Genomic DNA, 14,808 nt, shown 5'->3' with positions numbered 1-14,808 from the left:
TTCATCTGTTCCAACGTATGAGGTTATTCTAGATTACGGTGATGTCTTAGATGAGACATACTGACCTCCTAAGAATCGTGAGATTTCGGTCCATTACGCAGTATTGGATGAGGTTTGGAATCGGAATGACATGATTGTCGATGATGCATTCATGTATACAGTTGCTTTCGACATCATGCTTAGCGATGACAATGAACCACATTCCATTGATGAATGTCGATGTACAATAGATTGGTCAAACTGGAAACAAGCAATCCAAGTTAAACTCGATTTGCTCGCGAAACGTAAATTGTTTAGGCCTGTAGCTCCTACTTCACCACACGTGAAACCCATGGGCTACAAGTGGAGTGGGTTTTTATGAGGAAGCATAATGAGAAGAATGAAATAGTGTGATACAAAGCATGCCTCGTAACGCAAGGCTTCTCTTAGCACCCTGGGATTGATTGCGAGGAGAAGTATTCCCCCGTAATGGACGTCATAACGTTCTGCTACCTTATCAGTTTGGTAGTTTCTGAAAAACTGAATATGTAGCTTCTGGATGTGGTAACCACGTATCTCTATAAGGATCTAGATACAGAAATGTACATGAAAGTTCCAAAATGACTTTCATTGACTGGTTTAAATAGTTCTAGACCAAATAACATACTCTCGATTAGATTAAGGAAATCACTCTACGGATTGAAACAGTCTGGGCGGATGTGGTATATTTGTCTAAGAGAATATTTGACAAGTTAGGGTTATGTGAACAACAAACTATGCCTATGCGTGTTCATCAAGAAGTCACATTCCGAATTTGCGATCGTTGCAGTTTATGTCAACGACATAAACCTCATCGAAACTCCCGCAGAGCTTGAGAAAATTGTCGTTCACTTGAAATCGAAATTTGAGATGAAAGATCTTGGGAAAACTCGATATTGTCTCAACCTGGAAATCGAGCATTGTTCGGATGGAATCCTAGTACATCAATCTAACTACACCCAAAAGGTGTTGCGACGTAATAAGGATAAAGCGAAGCCTTCGAGTATGCCTATGGTTGTTCGGACTCTAGATGCTAAACGAGATCCCTTCTATCCTAAAGAGGATAAGGAAGAGATTTTGGAGCCTGAAGTTCTATACCTAAGTGCAATTGCTGCTTTATTGTACTTAGATCAATGCACTAGACGCGACATCTCCTTCACTGTTAATCTTTTGGCTAGATACAACAATGCGCCTACACGCAGACACTGGAATGGTGTTAAAGATATTTTCTGCTACCTCAAAGATACGATGGATTTGGGCTTGTTCTACACCCATGAATCCTCGAGAAGAGTTGTAATACCCTAAAAACTTAAATATATGAATTGAAATATTCAAAATTATGAATATGTGAAAAGAATTGAGAATTTATAGCAAGTCACTTGAGTTTAGTTTTGAATTAAACTAGTTATGGAGTTTGGAATTTGGGAATTAATTATTTATAATTCTTAGAATTTTCGAGGTCACAAATTATATTTTTGAACAGGGCTCGAACTCACGAACGCGTAGGCGCAAGTCGTTCGTAAAACGGAGTTATAACGAAGAAGTTATAAACGAATAAAGTCAGGGATGAAATGGTCATTTGACCATAATCTGGATCTCTCCAGATATGTCTGGTGAAGCCACGTGGAGAGCAGGGAGAGGGAGGAATGGGCACTGCCCAATCAGAAAAGGGGAAGGGAGGAAAAGGAGAAAGGGGAGAGATGAAGGGTAGGGAACCGAGTTTCCTCAACCCGCGTGACCTAACCTGTTTTCCCCATTTCTCCGGTGATTTTCGTTGGTTTTTCGACGAATCATGTCCATTATATCTTGGAAAAATCATCCTATAACCTTCCTTTTACCCAATCCATTAAAAAAGGGAGAGAAAAGGGTATGAAAACATGAAATTTGCACGGTAGGTGTGAGGTGCGCCGGAGATCCTTGGCGGCAATCCGCCATTTTCTGAAGCCAACTCCGACCACCACCATTATCAATGGACTCCTTGTGAACCCAGGAACATGTCCCAAGTCTTGAATGGGGCGGCGGAGCACCGGAGGACATAGATCGAGGTCACCTAAATTTTAGGGTTTCCGACAAGTTTTAGTGGAATTGAGGTGTATTCCGACCAAATTGGACTTCGGCCCAAGTATGAAAGTTGTTCCTCTCATTAAACTCTACCTGCTTGTTAAATTTGGGAATTTTAAAAAATAGTGAAATTTTCCGACGAGTCGGAGCGGCCGACCCCACCCGAGGTGGTGCGTGCGGCGGTGCGTGGCCAGTGGGCCGACGTTGCCTTTTTCATGCAAATTTTGATGTTCTGAATCCATAATTGATAACCTTTTGATTCGATTCGATTGTAGAAGTTAAAATGGAATTAGGCCGATACCAGAATATTTTTGGGAATAGAAATGGAATGAATTGTGAACTACGTATGACTTGATCCCTGTTTAGGGTACGTAGGCAGTCTAACGAGACGTTAGATATAACCATAAAATAAGTAAGATTAAATAATTGAGAATTAAAATTTGGTTAGAGTCTTGCTCTAAGAGAATAAATTGGGAATAAATTGGTAAGATAATTGAAGAATGGTATGTTTGGTGAAAGAATTATGGTTTAGACCATTTTGTGGTATTAAGGAATTAAAAGAAAAGAACCTTAACCTTTGAATAGAAAATTATCAAGAGTTTAAAGTGGGCCTATCATCAAAATTATTATTTGAAATAAATAATTTTGGGACCGGGGCGTTACAAGAGTCGCCATCCCCCTTGGTCCTCGAGTTGATTCTCGCCTCGTTGGTTACACAGATGCTGATTATCTGTCTGATCCACATAGGGCACGTTCTCAAACGGGCTATGTCTTTACCATTGGAGACACCTCCATATCTTGGAGGTCTACCAAGTAAACACTAGTTGCAACTTCTTCGAACCATGGTGAGATTCTTACCTTGCATGAAGTATCGCGTGAGTGCTTTTGGTTGATAGCAATCATGGAATATATTCAAAGCACTAGTGGTATTTCTTCTGTCATTAACCTTCCTACGACAATCTTTGAAGACAATGCAGCATGTATCGAGCAGTTAAATAAGGGATACATCAAGGAAGACAACACCAAGCACATAGCGCCGAAGTTCTTTTATTCTCACCAGTAACAACAGCATCGGAATATTGAAGTCAAGTAAATCTGTTCCCAGGACAACCTGGCCGATTTCTTCACTAAGTCATTGCCCAAGTCTACTTTTCAGAAGCTATTCCAAGGAATCAGTATGCGTAAATTATTTGAGTTGAATTGCTTATAGTTCTCTTATTTGGAAGTTATGTCTAACTCAGGGGGAGTATCCTGAAGCATACTCACTTGATCTTAATGTACTCTTTTTCCTACAATTAGAAGCATTTTTCCCACTGGGTTTTTGCTACCTAACGAGGTTTTAATGAGGCACCCATCCTGAGATGATCATACTTCGTTAAGTTCACTACGTTCGTCCATTTTGACGTTTGTTTTAAGACATTATGCATACTTCTCACTTTTCTCCTTAGTCTATGAGATTTTACCTACCTTAGGTTTTACCATAGCGAGGTTTTGTGAGTTTGACTACCCATGCATACTTTCTTTTAAATTTGAGACTCCCATTCACCCGTTGTATGGCGACAACTTCATCAACTGTTCTACCTTATTTGATGAAGATCTGATGCCATGTTTTGTTTGAGTATTTACACACTCAAGGAGGAGTGTTGCAGTCCTATTGGATTAGGAATGTGATTCCTAGTTTATCTAAGAGTATCTTTGTATATTCCCTTTAGTAATTCAATTTATATTAGAGTTGTAATCCTAATAGGGTAAGGATTTAACCTTCCTTATTACTATAAATAAAGGCACAATGAGATGATATAACACACACCTCAAAATTACATCTCTCTCTTCTCTCTCTATTGCCGCCAGCCCTTCTCCCTCTTTGTCCTAAATACAATTCAATCAAATAGGCCTACAACAACGATAGTAAATTGGATGATTATTCTTACCCAAAATTTATTTTAAGACATTTTTTCCTAATAAATTCGTTTTATTTTAAGACTTTGTACCCTATAAAGAATTGAATCTATTATTTTCCTGGTCACCAAAATTATAATTAAAAGTAGTAACTCATAAGGCAACTCACCAAGTTTGATTTGCGGTTATAACACCAAGAATCCAGATAAAAACAGCAGGTTTGTTACTTGTTGCAAATTGACGTTAGCACTTAAAGGCAGAGGATAAATACAGGCAGAAAATTAAAAAAACAATTAACTATTAACAACACTTAATTAATTCAAGTTTTAACCAATGAAATCAGTTAAGCCGTCTTTTTTTTACTGGGTCTTACAATTTTAGGCACATTCCTCATTAGCATGGTCAATTTCATGTTTTCTTGTATACATCGTCAATTCTAAACCGCTTTTTTTCTCTTTCTCTCGCACTATATATACAATCTCCCACCAAGTTCCATTCCTCACCAGTTTCTTATTTTTCTCTTTTTTGTAATTGTTTTACTATGAATTTCTTGGGTTTTTTCCATGACCTTGTTGATACAAAAAAAAGATCATGATGGTGTTTGATCAAAATTAGACATTTTGATTCTAGAGAGAGAGAGAGAGAGAGAGAGAGAGAGAGAGAGAGAGAGAGAGAGAGAGATGGAGAACTCTATTGGTGTAGGGTTCATGGCTGTTTTTGCTGTATCTGGAAGCGTGGTTGTTCTTGCCCATCAACTCCACAAACGGCTTCTCTCCGATTTCATGAAGAATATTGAATCTGAACTTGGTGGTTTTCTCTCCCCCCACAAAAGATTGGCATCTGGTAAGTCAACCGTCTCTAATTTTCTCGTCCTCGTATTTTGTTTCCAGAAAATTTTAGCAATGCCTTCTGAACTTCTGACTCACGTCACCTTTCGCACGAACCGAATGTCTAAATTATATATTTTTATTTTTATTTTTGGGTACTTAGGAGGATCTGAGAAAGTGCAAACCAAAAAGACTGTTAGGTTTGCAGAGGATGTTGTGGAACCATCATCAAATAACAAAGAGTACCGCAAGAGGAGGTCCAGTAATAATACAAAGCAGGCTAAAAAGGGTTCTGGGAATCATAAAATGGAGGACAACAGCATGCCACTCAATAGGCAAGCTCTTTACAAAGGGATTATTGAATCTCAGGCCCGCAAGGGCACACATGTTTTTTAATATATAATCGTTGTTGGTTTCGAGTCGTGTTAACTTGTATATTTTCATTTTGTAAATTCAGAGGTTTTTTGTATAAATTGATTTTTTTTCTCTTTTTCTTTTTTGGTCGAAACTTTTTTTTTTTTTTGTATGAATTGCTTTTTTTTTTTGTTTCTCTCTCTTTAATCCCTCTCTAAAAAGAACAATAAGAGGTGAGGAAGAAGTTACGGTGAGGTCAAATGTAAATATTTTCTCTATCATAACTACTCATCATTTAATTCTTATATGATGATGAAATTATGAGACGAAGATGTATACCTTCTGCTGTTCTAATAAAGACTTTCGCAAGATTTTGTGATCCGTAAATTTAGTTCCATGGATGTGAAAAGTCTTTTAGGTAATGTGGAAGATGGAAGAATGAACGTTCTTTGTTTGAATAAAAGGGTAATTTGGTTGTTCATTAGTTGACCAAAGCCTAAGGAATTGTCTAAGATGTTTCCATATAAAGACTGGCTGTACTGCAGGACTCAGTCTTTGCTTGTATTTGTACTGTGTTATGTTTCTGGATCTTGTACATAAAATGATAGAAATATTACAGTCTGCCTGCATTTTTTTTTTAACTTTAATGTCCCCGGTGATTTCGTAGTTTGATTTTATTTTATAACCGTATACTTCAAATAGGAGCAGTGTTCTCTTATTTTTTTCAGACTAAATTTGGACTGCACATTATAATATTTTCACACGTTAACAAATACTATGGTACGAGAACACTTTTGTCAATATAATAATGTGTATAGAAAGACCATAAATTTAGGAAAACAATTTTTCTTAAACATAATAAAATGCATGAGTTGATCATCTTCACGATTACACATATTTGGAAATGTAAAATGAAAAACTTATTGCACACACCATAATAACAGGAAAATACAACAAAAATTCAAAGGATGATACATGCATTCACATTACCAAAGGGGATGGATAGGAATCTTTGTTTTCTCTCCTAAATTTTCTTATTTAGGTAGATTTTTGTTTTGGACTCTAAGGAAATCTTCAATGGAGAGGGATTCAAAAGCTAAAAAAATGTCTAATTTGTGCAAAAGCTCAACTACACTGGAAGGTTGTGCTATATTTTTTGTGAAACCCATCGGACCATTATTTGGCCGAAGGAGTCGGCTGGCTAAGTCCAACCTCCCTCCCAGTCCGTCTTCTAGGGCCCAACTCATCCACTTCAATAAATTATTCAAATTCAATGGCTAAATTTCAAAGCATCCAATGGCTAGGCTTGGAACAACAGAGTAGAGGTCATGAAATTGTTTGGATTCAATTGAATAGAACTCGTCTGGATACTTTCTTTCTTTACCTACAAATTGAATTAGTCTCCTAGCATAATTTGATTTGGAAAGACCAAGGCCGAAGACCTACCTACCATTGTAACTTGCATAGGAAGGGGAAGCTACCAGAGAGTAATTTGATATTAGTTTTTCTCCATTGTTTCATTTGCTTTCAAAGTAGCAATATCGTACTTTACATTAAGCGTTTATTTATTGGAATTCCAATTAAATTAACTAATAAAATTTAAAGATAATAAATTATTGAGGGGTTATATTTAGTCCATTTTGTTGGAGATGGTATATGAATATGGTCTAATAATTTTACAATATTTATTTAAAAATAATTTATTGCAAGACTATAATTCTGAACGGGACTATATTTAGTCTCCTCGGTTAGAGGTTACCTAAGAATATGTTAAATGAGCCCTTAATTCTATACAGTCTCGGCCTCTAGGGCCTCCTCCTATGGTTTAGAGGATTAGATTGTAATTGACAACCAACTATATTCATGATATCTTGAAAAAATACACAAAAAATTGTCCAACTTAAAAACGGAAGATGAATTACTAAATAAAAAAAAACTTATTCTTTTAATATACCTTGAATACAGAGGGTTAAAACTCTGTGAATTTAACTCGAAACTCAACTCGAGTCGGATGGACCATGAAAATCCTCTTGTTCTTGATTGTGATAAAATAAAAAGAGTGGGTTTTACAATCTTGATCTCGTTGAACTGGTTCTGCAATCAACTAGTTTTTTACAATCTTGGAATTTTTAGTGTTGGGTAAAATTGCCAAGGCCCAAAAACATGTGACTCGTCTTCCCTTTTCTGCATCCCAATGTTAGTGGGTACTATGACTGAATGGTTGAACGTTTCTAAAAAAATATTTCAGTCAAAAACACTTTTACCAAAAGGGTTTTCGGTTATTTTAAAATCTATTAAAATATAATTCGATTTTTGAAAAATGTAGAATATTTTGTCAATACGGCATTTAATAATGACAAAATTGCATAAATTAGCTAGACGTAAAGGTAATTTATCTTATTAATTAATAACAACGTAATACTAGAATCTACAGGAATAGATTTTTTAACTTTATAAATGATTGTTTCATTAAAACGGCTTGCGCCGCTGATTTGTCTAATTTTCCAATTTTGTCTTTAGAATAAAGTCGCAAAGTCATATCTTTGCTCCTATATATACCTTATCATGTGGGGCATTAAGAGCAATAAATTTGGCTTAGAAGTAGAGAGATCTGAGTAAGAAAACACATATCAATCATGACTAGGAAGAAGATGAGACTCGCTTGGATAGTGAATGATAGGGACAAAAAAAAAAAACCACATTAGAATAGAGAAAGGCAAGCTTGTTGAAGAAAATGAGTGAGCTCACCATTGTTTACGGCACAGACAACGACGAGCTGACTGCATGGCCATCAGACCCAATTGTGGAAGAAATGCTCGCAAGATTCTAGAAAATAGATCGATACAAGAAGATTACAAATCAAAGGCTTACCTTAAGGACAGGGCTCGCCTTTGACTGCCCTCTTCAGAAGGTAAGTTTCTTGGTTTGTCATCTTCTTTTTCTGCTCCACTTCTGGTATTTCCAAGAATCTTGCAATCAGTTCTTCCACACCGTTGGCTCGTTGTTGTCTTGGTCGTAGACGATGGCAAAGCCATTCACTTCGCATAAGGTGGTTAGCTCCCCCATTTTCCTTACCAAGTTTGCCTTCCTCTTTCTAAAGCAAGCTTTCCTAGCCCTATCATTTTCTACCATGCATGTTTCACCTTCTTCTTAGTCATGGTTGACGTTAATGTTTTCTAGTTGGTAATTAAGCTCTCTATGACTATTTTTTCTCTAGGCTTAAACTCTATCATGCTCTAAAACATACCCAGCCTAGGGGTATTTATATATTTAAGATTATAGAGATAAGACTTAATGTTTTTTTCTTTTTTTTTTAGAAGAAACGATAACGGTTTTATTTAAAATATTAAGAATGCATACAATCATCAAGGAGAGCATCCAGAAGTAAATTCGTAAGCTCCTCAAACTAGCAACTTGTAAAATTAGACAAAATGGCCAACTTTCTACGCACTGCATCATAGACAGATTGGTGAACATGGCAAACTTTGGACTTGTCAAATCCCCGCATGCGAGTTTTAATATCATCAATCAGTAAATCAATGGCAGAAGAACCACTTTGTAAACTGCCTATAGCTTGGACTACTAGTAGCGCATCATACTCCAATATAACAAGCTGCCAATTTTTCTGTGCAGCCAACTCAAGCCCTTCTCGAACAGCGAGAATCTCAACCGTGTTGGGGCTAGTCATGTGAGGCACTTTGCGAGCGAAACCTCCAGCATAGCTACCGGCTTCGTTGGGAACACCACACCGACGCCCCCATAATTTGTAGACGAACGAAAAGAGCCATCCACATTAATCGTGATCCAACGCACTGGGGGAGGGAGCTAACGAGAAGGAGGCTGCACAGTTCTTATTTAGATTTTTTTTTTTTTTTTTAAAGCAACGATCGTAGAATTCCATTGATAAAAAGCCAATTACAAGAGGGGCGGAGGCCGGCCAAACAAGCCACCTAATTACAATCAGAGGAAAGCAGTCTAAACTAAGGTCAAGTGGCTCTTCAAACCGCGAACAGGAACTACTATCCATGCGAAGGGCGGAACGGGCAAGGAGATGAGCAACACCATTGCCTTGGCGACGGGTATGGGAAACAGAAGCTCCAGTGATCCTGAGAAGGGCATCCTTAGAATCTTCGATGATATAACCCTCATTAGACATGTCCGAAGAATTCCGGAGGAGCGCTTCCACGATCTGGAGAGAATCACACTCAAGAATTATATCATTAAAACCCCTTTCCATCACCAAGACCAAGCCCTAACGAGCGGCCACCGCTTCCACCTGAATGGGGGAGAAAACAAGTTAACCCGTAATGCACGCGCATAGATGAGGTGCCCAAACCAGTCCCTGATGACAATTCCCACGCCACCCAGCTTTCTATCTTCACACTAAGCTCAAAAGAATTAGTTGCAGCACAATATTGTTCATGACTTTGGGGCCAATTATCTGTACGTGAAGATTTTTAAACTTAGCGTTTAGTAAGAAAATTAATTTTAATTTAGGGGAATTTGTCGTTATTAATATAAAATGGAAAGTGATAAAAATGCATCTGATTACTTTGGAAGTTTTATGTGCTTTTAAGGAATAATCAATTATCTTTAGGGTGGTGTTATATACAACAAATTTGTGCACCAAATCATGTGACACATTTTATAGCATCATATAAATTTGAGTAGTGCTATATACACCAAATTCATGAACCAAATTTGTGCATCAAATGATGTGTCACATTCTACACCACATAATTTTTTGTTACAATTATTAATAAAATGCCAACTTGAATTAAGGTACAAATTTAATTGGTGCCACATCATTTGATGAATAACTTTGGTGTAGAAATTTGGTCTACCATGTTATAAATATTATATAATTGTGATTGTGTAAATTCTAAATATATTTGATTTCTAGATTATCTATTATTCTAGTGATATATATATTCCTTGCCTATGCGATTGTACTTAATTGAAGGACAAGTTAATACTCTCCTTTTGGTTTCCTATGAATAAAGGCACTGATATAGGGAGAACCATAACAATCCCTAAGCATTCTACATTTCTCCACTCTCTCTATACCGATGCCGCACCATCTCTCCCTCAAGTAATATATGACACAACATGTTATCAACACGCTCCTATCTTTCTCAGCCTGCACCAGAACCCAGCCCAGATTTGGGCCTAAGCTCACATTTTTTTGGTTTTGTTGACCTAGCCTATGTGGGTTTTGGTCCAATCTTGGACCACCAATGATTTTCAACGCCTGATTCTTTTTAGCAATGTTCTAAAAATCGACCTAGGGGTAGCCGCCTAGACGATGGGTAGCTAATCGCAAGATGTATCGAATGTATTGAACAACTCAATAAGGGATACATAAAAGGAGACAACACTAAACATATTGTGCCGAAGTTCTTTTTCTCTCATCAACAACAAGAACATCAATACATTGAAGTCGAGCAAATTTGTTCTTAGGACAACATGATCAACCTTTTTACAAAGTCACTGCCGAAGTCTACTTTTCAAAAGTTTGTTCAAAGAAATGGTAGGTGTAAACCTTCTAAGTTGTAACATTATTAGTTATCTTTAGAATTATGTCAAACTCAGGAGGAGTATCCGAAAGTATACTGACTTGGCCTTAATGTACTATTTTTTCTACGATTACGAGCATTTTTTCCCTTTGGGTTTCTGCTATTTGACTAGGTTTAACGAGGCATTCATCTTGGGCTGGTCATACCCTTTTCGTGGGCATTTAAATTGGCTTTGCCTTACATCACATTTTTCTTTGGACTACGGGTTTTTGCCTCATATTGGGTTTTACCATACCTGGGTTTTGTAAGACTCATTTTCATATGCAAGTTCCATATTCGAGACTAGCTTGCAGGGCCGGTCCAGAGATTTTTAAGGCCCGGGGCGACGTCAAAAAAAGTGCCATAACTTCTTGTAAGAAAATTATTTATTTTCACACATAAGACATCGAAAAAATTATACTTAAAAAAAACACTTCAAACTCAATAATTTAGAAACACAGAAAGACTAATTTATTTTGTATTGAGAGAGGGAAACAAAAAAACTCCAGGCTTACAAGTAGATAGATGATGAGTTTTTTTTTCCATCTGAACTTTGAATATGTTTTTTAATAAATCGTGAGATGTTTTTTTCTTATTTACTAACCTTGTCAATATGGGACTAAAAAATAATGATGTTTTCGAGTCTTTAATTGATATGCATTATTAATGAATGGGCACTAAATTAAACATTTTGATGACACATCATATAATTTGCAAATTTGGTCTACATATTATTCTTTGTTGAAAATTAGACTTGAATTAAAACGAATATTTAAAAATAACAACCCACATAGCTACTAGATAGTAACTAAAAATAAATTAACAACCAAACAAAAATTTGTAAAAATTGAAAAAAAATAAACATGCGCATAGCATTTCGAACTTAGGACCTCTTGTTAATTTTAAACAACAAAAATCATTGTTTCTAATTAAACTTCTTGATCCTTTAACCAAATTTTATAAATTTATACTCTTATAAAAAGAAATTTGTAAAAAATGGAAAATAAATAAGCACACATTGTTATTTTCAAATGACAAACCACCACTTCTAGTTAAATTTCTGTGTCTTTGAACCAAATTTTATAAATTTATACTCTCATAAAAATATATATAAATATATCACCCTAATAATTTTGGTGCCCTAATTTTTTTGGGCCCTGGACGGTTGCCCTGCTTGCACTGGGTCTGGGCCGGCCCTGCTAGCTTGTTCCCAGATCAATGCCGACGAGTCAACTTCATCAACTTTGCCAAACTTGATGTTGCATCTACTTGAGTATTTACACACTCAAGGGAGAGTGTTATAAATATTATCTAATTGTGACTATGTAAATCCTTGATAGATCATTCTGAAAACCCGCAACTTTTATACATTCTAAACAAGTATCAAACCTTGTGAAAATGTCACATCTATTAAGCCCAACTAAAAATATGTTAAATTAATTAGGACTTACTTTGTCTCCAAAATCAAAAGAAAGTCATGGAAGCATAGCCTCCACCAACTAACTGTCGCCACCACCCCCATCAGGCCATCACCTCCAAACTCAACGCAAAACCACCAATTCCACCCTACAACTCAAGCCGCCAACATCGAGAAGAAGGTCATGGAGGTTGTTGAAATGGTATGGACTGCCATGATACGGCCACCACCATCTTCACTGCCAACAAAGAAGAACTGGAAGCTTTACGAGTCGAGAATCGGCAAATGAGGAAATTACATATACAAAAGCATGCTCCTTGAAACCCAATTTGAATTCTGAACCCTCTTCTTCTTAGGAGATTGCCCTTCTAATGTATTTTGATTTGGGTCCATTTTTCGATTCAATTCAATACTCGTCTGATCATTAAGCTCTATATTATATAAGCTATCTTTGAAATTTAGATTTTTAGCCAACTACTATTAATGTTGACCATGATATACCCATTTGGTGGGTTTTGATATAATCTATGTTTAAAAAATTAACTGCAGATTAACGGATCTGACATTTTTAACAAGTTAGATATTTGTTTGAAATTTATAAAAAAGTTGAGACTAATAAAAGGTTGAAGAGTTTTAAGTACTTAATCCTAAATTATATAATCTAAAATATTTCCGGGATTGTGTTTGAAAGAGTGGATTAATGATTAACTAATTGAAGGATTAGTAAAGCTCTAAATGGAGCTTCTCCTTGGTGTGACGTTGATTTTTATCAATTTTGTGGAGGCAATCGGATACCGTTAATTAACCCAAACAAAACGTTGGATGATTAAAGTATATAATGTGAATGTGACAGAGATCATGGACTCCCTCCCTCACGAGGCATCAACCTTAACTTTAATAACAAACAAGTCTCGTGCAAAGCGTCAATTGTGTCCTTGGTATTCAAAACTTTTTGGCCTACGTTTTGGATATAGGGATTTTCATTACTATATTCACAGAGATAACAACTTGCTTTGCCAAATTTTTTGGGCGTCAACGCCGTAAAAAGCAAAAATGTTAAAAAAATAATAATAAAATAGAGGATTCATTTGAAAGTGATTTTAAAATGATTGAAAATATTTTGGGTAAAATTATTTTTGAAATTAATTTTTAATAAAAAGTGCATCCTATATAAATATTTTAAGTGTTTGTTGCAAGAAACACTTTTCAAAAAGTACTTAATGTTGTAGCCTATTTTATCTGACAAAGGGAATAGGGTCGGTGGCAAGGGTAGAGAAATTGAGAGAGATGTGTTTGTAAAATTGTAGGGGAATGTGTGTTATCTCTCCCACATAGTGCCTTTATTTATAGTAGTAAAAAGGAGAGAAGATATTCCTTCATCCCCAAGGAATACAAGTTGTAATAGGAAAGGATAATTAGAATCAAATCTAATATAGGATTTACACAATCACACTTAAACTAGGAAAGTTTACAACACTCCCCCTTGAGTGTGTAAATACTCAAGGTAGATTTAGCATCATGCAAAGCTGAGGAAGTCGACTCGTCGGCACTAATTCTAAGGAACAACGCTTATTCTCAATAAGGTAGGAACTTGCATAAGTAAGCGAGTCTCACTAAAAACCCCTTAAGGCTATGGCAAAAACCCGAGGATGGACAAAATCCATAGTCTAAGGAAAAATGTGTGAGAAATGCAAAGTCAAAAGAAACGTCTACGGGACGTCATCAGGGATATGACCAGACCAAGGTGGGTGCCTCGTTAAAACCTAGTTTGGTAGCGAAAATCCAGTGGGAAAATGCTCGTAATCGTAGAGGAAAAGAATACATTAAGATCAAGCAAGTATTCTTCAAGATACTCCCCTTGAGTTTAACACAATTCCAAAGAGAAATAGCAATGTTACAACTCAAAAAATTTACGCATACCAAACTCATGAACAAGTTTCTGAAACGTCGTCTTCGGCAGTGATTTGGTGAAGAGGTCGACCAGATTGTCTTGTGGACGGATTTGCGTGACTTCAATCTTCTGATGCTCTTGTTGTTGATGTGAAAAGAAGAACTTCGACACAATGTGCTTAGTGTTGTCTCCTTTGATGTAACCATTCTTAAGTTGTTTGATGCATGATGCGTTGTCTTCAAAGATCTTCGTTGGGACATCAACGACGGGATAAAGATTGATTGCTCTCAACCAAAAGCATTCCCGAGTTGCTTCATGTAAGGCAAAAATTTCAACATGGTTAGATGAAGTGGCAACTAAGGTCTGTTTAGTTGACCTCCAAGAGATTGTTGTGCCTCCAACGGTAAAGACAGAACCCGTTTGAGAACATGCCTTGTGCGGATCAGATAAGTATCATGCGTCGGCATAACCAACAAGGCGAGAATCGACTCGAGAAGCACAAGGTGTGGCATCATTCGAGGATTCGTAAGGATAGAACAAGCTCAAATCCGTAGTACCCTTAACGTAACAAAAGATATCTTTCACGCCAGTCCAGTGTCTGCGTGTAGGTGCATTACTGTATCTTGCCAAAAGATTAACAGCGAAAAAGATGTCGGGTCTAGTGCATTGAGCTAAGTACAATAAAGCGTCTATCACTCTTAGATAAGGAACTTCAAGCTCCAAAATCTCTTCATCATCCTCCTTTGGAAGGAAGGGATCTCGTTTTTCATCTAGCGATCAAACAAC

At 36.6% G+C, this 14,808-nt stretch overlaps 1 protein-coding gene across 1 annotated transcript; it reads left to right on the top strand.

The window, feature by feature from the left end:
• Positions 1–4,523: 4,523 nt before the first annotated feature.
• On the top strand, positions 4,524–5,293 carry LOC103424298 (uncharacterized). Its single transcript, XM_008362385.4, has 2 exons — positions 4,524–4,821; positions 4,969–5,293. The coding sequence occupies exons 1-2, from the start codon at positions 4,659–4,661 to the stop codon at positions 5,199–5,201; spliced, it is 396 nt and encodes a 131-aa protein (XP_008360607.2). The 5' UTR covers positions 4,524–4,658; the 3' UTR covers positions 5,202–5,293.
• Positions 5,294–14,808: the final 9,515 nt, after the last annotated feature.

Source organism: Malus domestica, chromosome 14 (genome assembly GCF_042453785.1).
Source record: "Malus domestica chromosome 14, GDT2T_hap1".
In the NCBI taxonomy this organism is placed as follows: Eukaryota; Viridiplantae; Streptophyta; class Magnoliopsida; order Rosales; family Rosaceae; genus Malus; species Malus domestica.
Note: the sequence above shows the minus strand (reverse complement) of the source record. Positions and strands in the feature narration are given on the sequence as shown.